The sequence below is a fragment of the Ovis aries genome, chromosome 1, assembly GCF_016772045.2.
Source record: "Ovis aries strain OAR_USU_Benz2616 breed Rambouillet chromosome 1, ARS-UI_Ramb_v3.0, whole genome shotgun sequence".
NCBI lineage: Eukaryota > Metazoa > Chordata > Mammalia > Artiodactyla > Bovidae > Ovis > Ovis aries.
This window is the reverse complement of record NC_056054.1, coordinates 178,164,410-178,178,800: the sequence shown is the minus strand read 5'-3', so window position 1 is coordinate 178,178,800 and position 14,391 is coordinate 178,164,410. Positions and strand designations below refer to the sequence as shown.

Below are 14,391 nucleotides of genomic sequence, written 5' to 3'. Positions count from 1 at the left end.
CTAGATATCAAGACTATCTAATTTTTTTTTTTTTTTGGTCATGTTTTAAGAAAAAGAGGGCTCAGATTCTCAAGTGGTTATGTTAGACATTGAACTCATGTTAAATCATAAATTGTGATGTGTGGTCACATACGTGACTGTGTGTTTTGGAATGAGACAGTGAAGAGTAGAGAAAAATATATAATAAAATTTTTGGTCTTGCCTCTAGGGGACATAACATTTATTTGATAAGTCTAAAATTGTATCACAGAATCATGAGAAAAATTGCGGTGAATATCAAATTTAATAGTAGACAGCTTTTTACTTTTTGCCCTTTAAATTTTTTCTCATATTTATCAGTTCTTGACTTTTTGATAATAAATCCTTGACCTTATGTTTGTGTTGCTCAGACAATTACACCCTTATTAATAGTTCACAGCTTGCACAGAGGGCAATCAGCACACAAACAGTCTGGCTCCTTGATGAGTTTTGAGAATAGTCATGGGTTTTGCTGCCGCCCAATCCCTCCTCAGAGGCCCTCAATAGGCTCAACAACAGAGGAAGGACAGGTCATGTTGGGCCAAACTATGTTGAATAAAACATGAAACACAAATAGAGAAAAGCAGAAGACAGTAAAAAATAGTTGGTCTATGAAAATTCCACAACTAATATCATTGGGCTTCCCACATAACTCAGTTGGTAAAGCATCTGCCTGCAATATGGGAGACCTGGGTTCAATTCTTGGGTCGGGAGGTTCCCCTGGAGAAGGAAATGGCAACCCACTCCAATATTCTTGCCTGGAGAATCTCAAGGACAAAGGAGCCCAATATCATACTCAATGATAAAAAATTGAAAGCTTTCCCCTCAAGAACAGGAACAAGACAAAGATGTCTACTTTTGCCATTTCTATTCAGTATTGAACTGAAGGTTCTAGCCAGAGCAAGTAGGTAAGAAAAATAAAAGACATGTATTAATAACTTAGAAAGGAAGAAGTGAAACTATCTCTTTTCACAGATGACAGGATTTTAAATATTAGAAAATCCTTAAAAATCTGCACAAACCATTATACTAGATCCAATAAATGAATTCAACAAATTTGTATTATGAACACAGACAGTGACAGTTTTACTTCTTCCTTTCCAATCTGAATTCCTTTTATTTCTGTTCCTGTCTGATTGCTATGGTTAGGACTTCCAGTAGTGCATTAGATAAAATTGGTGAGAATCGGCATCCTTGTCTTGTGTCTGATCTTAGAGGAAATGTTTTTAGCTTTCCTCAAATTGATTACAATGTTAGCTGTGGGCTTGTCATATATAGCCTTTATTATGTTGAGGTGTATTTCCTCTGTACCCACTTCGCAGACAGTTTTTATCATGAGTGAACACTGAATTTTATAAAAGCTTTTCCTGTACCTATTGAAATGAGCATATGGTTTTTATTCTTCAATTTGTTAATCTGGTGTATCATAGTGACTGATTTGCAGATATTGAACCATCCTTGCATCCACGGGATAAATCCCACTTGGTCATGGTATATGATCCTTTTAGTGTATTATTGGTTTCTGTTTGCTTTTATTTTTGTGAGGATTTTTCCATCTATGTTTATCATTAATGTTTGCCTGTAGTTTTCTCTTTTTTTAGGATATCTTTGTTTTCTTTGCACCAGGATCATTCACCATGATTTTACATGTATGCCCATCAGGAATATTGCCCTAAAATACTCTTTTCTTGTAGTTTTTGTAATTTTCTATCAGGATATTACTAGCCTGGTAAAATAAGTCCAGAAGCTTTTCTTCCTCTTCAATTTTTGGGAATAGTTTGAGAAGGATAGAGATTAAGTCAGAGTTGAAATTAAGATCTACATTCTGTCTCCCTTGAGGCCTAACTTCAGAAAGAAGGGAGGCAGCATTCCCTCCTAAACTTTATGTCCCGAGGGGATGACTGGAGAAGAGTGTGAAGGGTGAAGTAGTGAGAGGGGACATCTAAGAGCAGTGCAGGAGACATGAAGGGCATTTTGAGTTCCTTCTCAAGATTTCTATTCTAATTTCCTACTCTCTCACCTTCTTATCATTCCCTTTTTATCACATTGATGATTCGTGCTCCTGAGCCCAGTAGAAATTCTCCAAGACTTTGCTTTGACTTTCTACTCTTGTCTGTCAACAGCCTTCCAATCTGTAATTGGTTCCCTCCTGGAGCTTCATGATCAGCTCAGACCTTCACTATCTTCCTTCTAAAGATTCCAATTAGTTGTACGAACTACTTGTCTTTTAATTATCCCCTCTTTTGGTTCATTTCAGCCAAAAATCTTCCTGACATACTTAGGCTTCTTTCATAATGCCATTCTTTAGTTGAGTCCCCTGCAGAGCGTTCTCAGTGCTTACAGTATTGGGCTGACACCAATCTGCCTCCACCTATCAAAATTCTACCCCTCCTGTCAAGCCCAACTCATTTTCTAATTCTATATGAAGTTGTCTATGTTTATCCTAGAGAAAGTGACTTCTCTTTCCTAGTAATTTTTGTGTTATTTAAGGTCTTTGCCTCTCATTTATCACAGATTTCCTTGTACCACAGATATGTAGGGAAATGTCTTTTATCCCATGAGGGGTTATGATACACTGGCAAGCAGGAACTATGTCATATTTCTTTGGATCATCCTTGCTTCCTTTACAATAGTCAAATGACTCATTTAGAAATTGTCTTTGAATTGGGTGTGGATTTTCCTTTTGTGAAGTGATTAAAACAAACATAGCAAGAAGAGTGTCAAAGAAAAATTATTTTCTTTCTGTATCAGGGAGTACTCAATGAACTGAGCATGATGTAAGGAGAAAAATATACTCTGAAATTATATTTCAGGACCATGTTTTTGGTAAATAAATTTTGGAGCTATGATATAAAATCTTTCTTTTTTTTTTTCCCTTGAAGTATCTTTCTTATGGAGTATTGGAACTTCTCCTGTTTTTGTGCCTGACTCTGCTTTGCTTTCTATGTTCAAGTTAAAAATCAGTGGGTTGCCTGGTGGCTCAGACGGTAGAGTCTGCCTAAAACGCAGGAGACTCAGTTCAATCCCTGGGTCGATTAGCCCTTGTGAAAGCAGGATTGTGATAGAGTCCAGGTTTGGATGCTGATCCAATTGTTATCCAGGAAAGCGATGATCTCCCAGAAGGAAGAAAAGCAGTTTGCAAAGTCTCGGGAGGAAAGTCAACAGAACAGTCTCTGAAACATACACTGGCCTGCAACTCTGTTCTCTCCAATCTGCCTTTGGTCAATCACTCCCTGATTAGGAGCTTCACAAAGGCAGATGGTGATGATTTTAGCAGGAGAGTGGGGGTGCAGGAGTGGGCAGAAGGTGAGAAGCACTATCTTTTCTTCAGAATTAGTTCCCACCACATCATCAAAAGCCTTCTTTCCTCGTAGCATTCATTCTATACTCCCCTGGAGCACCTGCTGAATGTATATCTTGTTATTCCAAGTGCTAAAAGAAGTCCTATAGGCTGAATTGGTTCCTTATACTTACGGAAGTGGAAAGAGGGAGTCAAAGCAGACAGAGAAAGGTTCGGTTGTATTTATACAGTCTCTCTTAAAAAAAAAAAAGTTTTATTTTGTATTGGGGTATAGCCGATTAACAGTATTGTGATAGCTTCAGGTGAAAAGCAAAGGGACTCAGCTATACATATACATGTATCCACTCTCCCTCAAACTCCCCTCCCATCCAGGCTGCCACATAACATTGAGCAGAGTTCCATGTACTATACACATTTTGGTTTTCCGTTTTAAGTGTAGCAGTGTTTTATAGTCTTTCTTTAAGACTCAAAATAAACCCAGGGACTTTTGTCCATGAACTTGAAGTGATGACCTACACATTTTCCAAACTGCCTTTCAGCTGAATTATTGAATTCTCTGTTAGTATGTAAATACAGATGTCTTGCCAGAGACTAGCTCTGATTTTGGACAAAACTGAGTAGAACATTCGTTGTTTTCACAACCAATTTCATTTCTTTATCTTGTTTTTCTGTTTCAGAACGGACTCAAAATAATTCAGAGCATCCTCTTATAAGTAAGTATCAAACTTGCCAAATAAAATCAAGGAAATAGATTGTTATGTGGTTGGAAAGTAATACAGTTTCCATCTTCTTCATTGAGTGGATTTGTTTGTACTAAGTTATCTGTTGTGGGAAATAGTCCTGTGCTCTTATCCATTCCCCTCCCCCAGACAGCTAAATTTGTCCCTGTTTGTAATAAGCTGGCTGCTCGCCCAAACTAAATAGCAGCTGCCACATGAACAATACAGTATTTGTTACCACTCAATTACCAAACTACTTCATGCCCAGATCCAGTAGCTCCTGACCACATCTACCCCAAAACCAAGCATATGAGGGAGGAATGTATAACTAGGTTAATATATCTAAAAATAAAGCCTTCCTGAACAAACAAAATTGAGCACAAGTACAAAGTTAAAAGATTTATGATGAATTCTGATATTTTCTATTTTGTTATCTTTCATTTTTTGGCTTCATTTGTTATCTGTTAAGTTGTCGCACGACCCACTAGTAAGTTACAACCTATCATGGAAAAACAGGGCCTTAATGCACATTGTGTGTGTCTCTGTGTGTTAGTCGCTCAGTTGTGTCCAACTCTTTGCAACCCCATGGATTGTAGCCCACCAGGCTCCTCTGCCCATGGGATTCTCCAGGCAAGAGTACTGGAGTGGGTTGCCATTTCCTTCTCCATAACACACATTAACATTGATCAATAATAATGGGAACCAGTTGTATGCCCATAGAAGCATATCTGGAGATACCAAAGATATTTGAAGTTAATAAAAGTATTTGGAAATATCAGGGTTAATGAGACAACTCAAAGCATTAAAGGAACTTCAATTTTGTTTCAAAAACATGTTGGCTTGAGTCCCAGTAACTGCCATTTACTAGCTGTTGGATTTCTGGCAAGTCTTGGGACAATTACTCTTCTCAGAACAAGTGACTGGATTAAAAATATATATATACTCCTTACTTTTCTTCTCCTCTGTTTGTTGTTTTCTGTTTAGTTTTCTTAAGTGATCATTTTGAAAATTGAACAAGACATTGTAAATGAAAGGGCATGGTGAAATACTTTCTGAGAGCTGTTATGGATAGTGTTTTACAGGCGATTAGCCCTAGATAAATTATAGCCACTCACATACACTCAGCATTAAAGCAAGAGGTTGGGGAGAGGACTAAGTCCTGGGGTTCTTGGGAGAAACCTCTTAAAAGAGAAATAGAGGCATCAGCTAGAACTCCATTCAAGTTCTGACAGTTCAGAGGGTGTTACTTCATTTGTCTCATATTTTCTAACCATCTTGAGTATTAACGAACATTTCAGATACAAAGAATGCCTCAAGACCGCTCTCCAAGGAAGAGATGGTAGACCGACAATGGATCCTTTATAGTTTGCTTCCTTTGGGGGCTTTACCTCTGCTTATTACCTGTTTCTACCTATTCTGCTGCCTTAGAAGGCACCGAGGTGAGTTCCATCTTCTCTGCTGCTCTGTGCCACACATTTGAGGTTCATTTACAGTGGCTGATAGATTTTAGTTAGTTTCAGGTGGTTTTTCCCACAATATTCTACTATAAACCATGGACAGTGATGTCATGGGGAATAACTCATCTTTCCACTGGAAAGCCAAATGGATAAATTCAGATCTCCTCTAGTCTTAAAGAGGCATGCTCACCACAACAAAGGCTTGTGGTGAGGAGGTAATATTGCTGGGACTTATTCATTCTACTTGGGTCCATCATAGGAGGAATTCTTCTAACATTCAGGGTGTTGAAAAGGAGGTTGAAATAATTTCATAGATCAACATATGTGCATTGAATTAGTTTGTTTGGTCCTGTTTTCCACAGTCATATCACATTATGCCAGTCATCCATACCCCAGTCTAAATGAAAACCCAATGTCCCCAAAGGAAATTCTTATGTCTGTGCTGACTGTCGCTATCATAAACAGATGCTTGAACTGAATCCCTACCCAACAATAATGCATTTGAAAAACGTGGTTGACTATGATCAGAGAGGTGATATTTTGAAAACAATTACTTTCTATTTCTGTAAGAATTCACTAAAGGTCATTAGCAAACACTTAAACACGTAAGAGAGGGGGTATGACTAATTCTGGTCTAGCTGGGGTCGAAACCAGGTCACTCCTCTTTCTCTTTCCTTTTTCCCCCTCAGTCATCTTGTCTAATTCCTTTTTCCACAGCAGCAGCCACAGTGTAGCTATAGAAACTAAGCTGGACAGAGCAATCCTTATTGCTGCCACAAGAGAAAGCTTTGTCTCAGCAAAAGTGCTCTTGGTGTTTTGTGGTGAGGACTTCTGGAGCCTGGAACCTTCTCAGGATGCTGAGAGACTCCTCTGTGACTCCAACTCCACTTCTGCAACACCAAGGCTCTTTCAATGTCCCCCCCCACCACCCACCTCCAGTTTCCACCACCTTTCTTGAGGTAGCTGGAGCTTCAGGAAAAAAAGCAAGGATAAACCTTTTGATTTACCACATTCAAAGTGAACTAGGCCAGAGGAGATCCCAGCTGTCTAGGTGACAGGACAGCTGGGAGTGTGGCATTACATACAGAATGTCCCCAGGAAAAAGATTCCCAGGTTTTTAAGGTGCTGGGCTAGGTCCTGTGCCCTCCTCTTGGCTATGCCATAGGCTCTTCTGGAATGGGAAGTGAAGAACAAAAGAACAAAATGGACAGCACGAATTCTCACAAACAGAGGTTTGTGTGTCATGATGGACATAGCAAATAAAGAAGCCCAAACTAATAATAATGCTGTAGAAGGTGTACACGTGGGTGAGTTTACATGGGGACTGAATTTCAACCTAGCAATCTGATTCTAGAATCCGTATTCTTAAATGACCCTAACTTACAAGGAATTGAGGAAGAATTTTATTTTGTGCTGTTCTTTACCTTTTTTGGTTTTTTATTTTATTTTTCTTTTTGAATTGCAGGGAGACAAAAGAAGCTTTCTAATTCAACAGGAAGGGATACTAACCTGGTATGTTTAATGGTATATAACACAACCTGTGTTATACCATGCTAATATTTATATATTTTAAAAAATTTAATTGAGTCTGTGTAACACCATGTGCCAAGCACTATTCTAAATGCTATATGCATTTACTTACTTTTAAAATGTGTTTATTTTACATTTACTTTAGTTGGTAGCAAAGATTCTTCCAGATTGTTGTTTAGTTGCTAAGTCATGTCCAACTCCTTTGCAACCCCATGGACTATAGCCCACCAGGCTCCTTTCTCCATAGGATTTCCTAGGCAAGAATACTGCAGTGGGTTGTTATTTCCTTCTCCAAGGGATCTTCCAGACCAAGGGATTGAACCTGTGTCTCCTGCATTGGCAGGCAAATTCTTTACCACTGAGCCACCTGGGAAGCTCTTCCTTGAGATTAGCAAATCTCATAAGTGAGTCTTATTAGGCATAGAAGGCAGTGTAGAACCTAAGCAGAAAAGTCAGAGTCTGAACTATACAACATTGACTCTGTTCTCAACCTGTTATGTGACTTCAGTCTATTGATTTATTCTCACAAAAGTGCCTTAAGTGTTTTCAGAAGGGTTGTTGTTCAGTTACTAGGTCGTGTCCGTCTCTCTGTAGCCCCATGATCTACAGCAGGCCAGGCTTCCCTGCTCTTCACTATCTCCTGCAGGTGGGAGTAAATAAAAGAATGAATCACAAATAACCTCATAAAATCAAGTATGATTTCTTAATGAGTCATACCAGCAGATAAAGAAGCATGACAACAGGTCTAGTTACTATGCAAAATCACTCATAATGTGTGTGTGTTCATTAAGGAGGAGACTTGGTAGACAAAGCAAAAGGTTCTTCAGAAGCAGAGCAGTTTCCCCCACAAGTTCTTGGAATATCAGTTTAGACCTTTCCTTTGGCTTCAATGTTCTGTAAAGACTGGAGCTCAAAATAGAATGCAAAATGAAGCAACATATTTCTGGAAAAATATTTTATATAGCTCTGATTAAAAACAGATAGTCATAAACAAGGTACCACAAAAAGAATTTGTGTGGGTGTGGGTGTTTCCATTAGGAGTATTAATAAAGGTGTATTCAACGTCTTAAAATTTCCAGAAATGCCAGAGGCAGATATAACCAATATATATATAATATATATAATATTAAATGGTACTCAGCATTCCCCACCAGGTAGCTTAACATTAAATAAAAGTAAATAAATTCAGATTAAGAAACTTGTATGAAATTTTTAGTATTCTTGTGTTGGGTGCTAATGTATTGTTTCTTCACATAGGGAAATTTTCTTAAATGTGATTTCCTTTCTTTCCACAGTGAACAACAACAAACTACACTCTGTTACAATGAGCCCTAAAAGCTATGACAGCATTTAAAACAATGATCTAGGGGCTTCCCTGGTTCCTTAACCAGTCCAGTGGTTAAGATTCCGAACTTCCATTGCAGGGGCCTTGGGTTTTATCCCTGGTCAGGGTACTAATAGCAATCATGCTTTGGCAAGGTAAAAACAAAAATCTAAATAATTTACTGGGCATGTAAAGCCCAGGTTGGCCAGAATATAGTTACATTTCTTTCTGTGTAAACTGGATGAATTATTTATGATTTTCAGTTGAACTCAAGAGGGGGTTTTTCTATGTGTACAATTATCAGGGAATTTTGTTTTATGATCTTCATGTATTTCGTAGGAATTCAGAGTTTTGCCCCATTTGAGTTATCAAACATTTCAGAAAATAATCAAAGAGATACTGTATTAGATCTTTGAGACTCAAATTTTGTTAAGAGGGAATTATATGTGAACCAGTGGAATAGAAATCCAAAGTAGAGAAAGGATAATATAAAACATACCTTTAAAAGTCAAAATTTTAATCCTATTCCAGGATGTCCTTAGAGGATATGAAAGTACTTGTTTAGTAAAAATAAATGAATTACATATTTTCTGAAGTGCTTTACAGAATGTGGAGTGCTATACAAATATAGAATAAGACAGCTGCTTCAGTTTTGCCATCTCTACCCACCACACCATGGTGCACCAGCCTTGTGGCACCCACCCACTTTGATCAGGTGCCAGAGAATAGGTTCAGCCACCATGTTTTCTTTTACCTAATTACTCTAACAAAGTTTTCCTTGGAAACTAGCCATCTTTTGGGATGGGAGGCAGGTAATTGAGTTGACAAACTACGTAGATTGAAAAAATACAACAGAGACCTTGTTGATATGTTAAAGATTTATGGCTAGTTATGAGAGGGTAAGAACTCCGGGAGTTGTTGATGGACAGAGAGGCCTGGAGTGCTGTGATTCATGGGGTCGCAAAGAGTCAGACACGACTGAGCGACTGAACTGAACTGAACTGGACAGGCAGGTGTTGGAGAAGACTCTTGAGAGTCTGTTGGACTGCAAAAAGATCCAACCAGTCCAAAGGAGATCCAACCACTAAAGGAGATCAGTCCTGAGTGTTCTTTGGAAGGACTGATGCTAAAGCTGAAACTCCAGTACTTTGGCCACCTCATGTGAAGAGTTGACTCATTGGAAAAGACTCTGATGCTGGGAGGGATTGGGGGCAGGAGGAGAAGGGGATGACAGAGGATGAGTTGGCTGGATGGCATCACCAACTCGATGGATGTGAGTTTGAGTGAACTTCGGGAGATGGTGATGGACAGGGAGGCCTGGCGTGCTGCGATTCATGCGGTCGCAAAGAGTCAGACATGACTGAGCGACTGAACTGAACAGGCAGGAAGGCCATGGGTCTCCAAATGGAGGAAATAGGCTGCAAGCATCAGACATTTTTTAATCTCTCTCTTAAGTGGCAGAAGGAAACAAACTAGTGATATACTTTTCCTCCTTCTCTATACAAATTTAAAAAGAGGTTTTTCTTAAAATACTGTATTGCCATAATGACACCTGGTTCCACCTGAACTTAACTTTTCTCAAATTTTGAGCTAACCAATATATTTTTCTCATGGAAATATTTGTCTTAAGCTATGTTATATGCTATGCATCTACCCCAGACTCTGTCTTCAAGTCAGTTCTCCTAAAAGCTCAGAACTGACTTGACAAACCAGTATGTTATACTCATACATGTTCTCTTAATCCAGGTAAACAAAACTATTTGTATGGTAATCTGCTTTTCTTCAAGATTCAAATCAATCATAATATGGCCCAGGATGACTCCCCTGGTGCCAAGATTATCTCAAAATGCATCTTGTGGTTGAGGAGCCTAGTGCCATTCTCTGAGTTTTGAGACATTCCTTTCTCTCACTAACAGACTGATAGTAACTGTATAACATACAGCTACAGACTAGCAGGCGGGTATTCTTTCTGCCCCCTTCTGATGTCTATGTCAGAAGCTCTCTCTATCTCTTTTATACTTTAATAAAACTTTATTACACAAAAGCTCTGAGCCATCAATCCTCATCTCTGGCCCTGGACTGAATTCTTCTCCTCCAGAGGCCAAAAATCCTGGTGTCTTTCATGGTTCAGCAACAAACTTTCAGTTATTAGGTCACATGACAGTCTTCTTCTCCAGAGCTCCTCCAGAAACTTCAGTAAGGCTTCTTTGAGACACTTTCCATCTGAGTCAAGAGACAAAGAAGCTTAAATGAATCTTGCTTCTTTCAATCATTCAGCCTCGGAGTTATTTCCTAGGCAGCTAAGCCATCGGAGGGAGGCAGTATACTCAGCATTTAACACTTCATTTGTCAGAACCGAGTTAGACATGTTTGCATGGTGTGTGTGTGTGGGTGTGTGTTAGTTACTTGGTCAAAACTGACTCTTTGAGATCCCATGGACTATAGCCAGCCAAGCTCTTCTGTCCATGGAATTCTCCAGGCAAGAATACTGGAGTGGGCTGCCATTCCCTTCTCCAGGGATCAAACCAGGCTCCCCTGCATTGCAGGCAGTTTCTTTACCACTGAGCCACCAGTATAGAACTCTGTATACATCACAAAGTGGATGACAAAAGAGCAGGTAAGGCATATAGGTTATCAGGTTAGGCATATCAGGTAATGGGCCTGATACCTCAAAGAAATTAGGCCAAACCTCAAGAACATAAATTGACTGGTAACACTGGGATTTAGAAAATTGAAATAACAAGTCTTAGCATTAACATGGTATCTTCATTTTTTACCAGCTGGGTCCCTTGTATAGGTAGAAATAGCTAACAAATAACTGAAAAAAGTTTTTTAAAAAATCAGGTTTCAGTACTTTTAGTTTACATAAGTTCACATCTTTCTTGAAAACTTTAAGATATTTGGCTCAATTTGGAAGTGTAAGAATATCCTTGTGGTGGAAATAACAACTGGAATATTTTCACAACTTTTTCTGAGCTTTGTCCACCCACATCAAACTGACAGCAACTTCCAGTCCCAGGTTTCAAATCATAATAATATGTCTTGGTTAATATTTATTCTTCATAGTATTTATTCTTTTTGTCCCTTAGAGAGTAACTGTTCTGCTTTATCTTTAATTGTTTTATCCTAAACTGTGTTAATGCTATACATTATATTACACATCTCCTAATGTTCTGAAGGGATATTTTATGCTTTTCTTATTAATTTGATGTGTGGTTTCCATTTCAAAGGGGGGCCAAAAAGGGTTCTGTGAACTCAAAAATTACTGTAAATAAAAGGGAGCTGAAACCCAGTTCTATGTGACAACCTAGAAGGTTGGGATAGGGTGGGAGATGGGAGGGAGGTTCAAGAGGATTGGGACATATGTTTCCTTATAGCTGACTCATGTTGATGTATGGCAGAAAACTTCACAGTATTGTAAAGCAATTATCCTCCAATTAAAAATAAGTAATTTTTTTTAAGCACAAAATAACTCTTTCAGAAGAACATAGTGGTCTTTAAGCCTTTCACCCTTTAATAAGTGAGAATCTGCTTTAAGGAGTGATGTCAACACCTGCAATAAAGAATAGATTATTTCTCTCCATGTATAAACACTCAATTTAGCCTACACTCATAGTTTCCTAGTGGATACGCACTATCACATCCTTAAGTTGTAATTAGAGACATCTTTTTTTCTCTCTCTCTCTTTTAGGTTGATGTCCCCCAATTCTTTAAGAGTGAGCCAACTGAAGTCAACATCATGGAAAGTTCCCAAACATTGCATTTGGAAACTGGAATTTATGATAACGACCCCTGGTTTAGGGTCCGGAGAGAGTCTGGGGTTTATTTTAACCTAAGCCTGGAAGAAAACAAACAGGGCATTGTTTATGCTTCCCTGAAGCATTCGGTCATTGGAATGAACCCAAGACAGGCAACAAATGTGCAAGAAGCACCTACGGAGTATGCAACCATATGTGTGAGGAGTTAAATCTGGTCCTGATCTCCCACCAGTGATCAGCAACTGATCCGTCAGTCAGCACTACTACTGAAGACCAACAGAAAGTCAAACAATGGTCCTTGGCTTGAGAAGTTTCACTTTCAGGAGGTTCACCTTGCTGCTTGGGTCTTAAGCATCCACAGGACAAATGACTAAAATTTCTCCCAGAAACTTTTTTGGGAACTTTTTATGTTTATAGCCTTGGGCAGTAAAATCTTTTTTCCAAAGCCAAATGATGTCATTTTTAGACATCACTTTTAGACCCAGCTACATTTAACCTGATACGCAAACTCAATATTTTCTTTGGGACTACAGAGAATGTAGGACAGAAAGGTTTAGATTCTCTAGATCATTTCACTATATGCTCTTGAAAAAGAAGTCCCAATTCAGATAACTAAACATAAATACAGTGATGATTGTGTGTCTGTTTCCAGTCTTTCATAATAAGAAAATTTTCTTTATCAATCTAATATTGGAATTTCTTAAATGTAAAGGAGAAATAATTTTAAACTTGATGATATGAAAAGAATGGAAAGAATAAATGATGCAATAAAGATGTGGAATATACCAACTGGATACAGGGTAGATGTTCCCCATGCCTGACAAGCAAATGCTTATATCGATCCTGTTAGATTACTAAGCAAATAGAGGTACTAAATATAGCAATTAATGTATGATGCATTTGTAAAGTGACTGTGAGTGGGTAACATAGACTAATATATATGAATGTGACATAATGCTACTGAGTTATTACATTGGGACAAAAGTAATTGCAGTTTTGAACTGTGAATTTTGAATCATTATAACTAGGTTCAAAGACATCTTTATTAGTCAGAATAGGAGCCATTACAATCAACACGTTTTTGCCAACAAGAAATAAGTTTGTTTATTCCTGTAGCACAAAATTCATACTTCAGGATTTGACAACTCTTGGAAAGGATTTTCTGCCTACTGCTGGTTGTGGAAGCATTTTCCCTGCAAAATATTGTCCAGATGCTTGAAGAAGTGGTAGTCAGCTGGCGAGAGGTCAGGTGAATATGGCAGATGAAGTGAAATTTCATAGCCCAATGCATTCAACTTTTGAAATGCTGGTTGTGTGACATGTGCTTAGGCATTGTCATTGAGAAGAATTGGGTCCTTTCTGTTGACCAGTGCTGGCTACAGGAGTTGCAGTTTTCTGTGCATTTCATTGATTTGCTGAACATACTTCTCAGATATAATGGTTTTGCCCGGACTCAGAAATCTGTAGTGGATCAGACCAGCAGCAGACCACCAAACAGTGACCATGACTTTTCTTTTTGGTGCAAGTTTAGCTTTCGGAAGTGCTTTAGAGCTTCTTCTTCATCCAACCACTGAGCAGGTTATTGCTGGCTGTCATATAAAATCCAGTTTTTGTCACACATCACAATCTGATTGAGACAGTTCTCAATCGTTAACATTTTGTTATTGTTGCATAGAGTAAGAGAAGACGACTCTTCAAAATAATGATTTTTTTTTTTTGATTTGCAGCCTGCTTACGAGGCACTGACTTATAGAGCATTGTCACCTTTCCAATTTGCTTCAAATGCCAAGTGACCATAGAATGGTCGTCACTGAGTTCTTTGGCAACTTCTCCTGTAGCTGTAAGAGTATCAGCTTCAATGCTTGCTCTCAGTTGGTCGTTGTCAACTTCCAATGGCCAGCCACTATACTCATCTTCAAGGCTCTCGTCTCCTTTGCAAAACTTCTTGAATCACCACTGCACTGTACATTTGCTACCAGTTCCTGGGCCAAATGCATTGTTGATATTGTGAGTTGTCTCTGCTGCTTTACATCCTATTTGAACTCAAATAAAAAGATCTCATGAATTTGCTTTTTGTATAGCATAATTTTTATAGTCTAACATAAATATAAAATAAATAGCAAGTAATAAATCCATAGCAGAAAAACATAAAGAAAGGAATGCACATTAAAATGATGTATAACATAACCATATTTATTTAAGAATATATTCCAATATCAAAGACCAAAGTTCAACAGTGCAAAGCTGCCATTTCTTTTGCACCAACCTATGGATTTCACACATT

At 38.4% G+C, this 14,391-nt stretch overlaps 1 protein-coding gene across 2 annotated transcripts in view; it reads left to right on the top strand.

Annotated features, from left to right (window-relative positions):
* The window catches only part of BTLA (B and T lymphocyte associated), a 35,118-nt gene extending 20,946 nt beyond the window's left edge, over window positions 1-14,172 (top strand). The window contains exons 3-6 of one of the 2 annotated variants that reach the window (XM_042231310.1): window positions 3,997-4,032; window positions 5,337-5,477; window positions 6,961-7,007; window positions 12,041-14,172. In XM_042231310.1, coding sequence (XP_042087244.1) covers window positions 3,997-4,032; window positions 5,337-5,477; window positions 6,961-7,007; window positions 12,041-12,316 — 500 coding nt within the window. In that variant the 3' untranslated portion in view covers window positions 12,317-14,172. The remainder of the gene's footprint in view (window positions 1-3,996; window positions 4,033-5,336; window positions 5,478-6,960; window positions 7,008-12,040) is intronic. The other variant, XM_042231315.1, reaches the window with a different exon arrangement.
* Window positions 14,173-14,391: the final 219 nt, after the last annotated feature.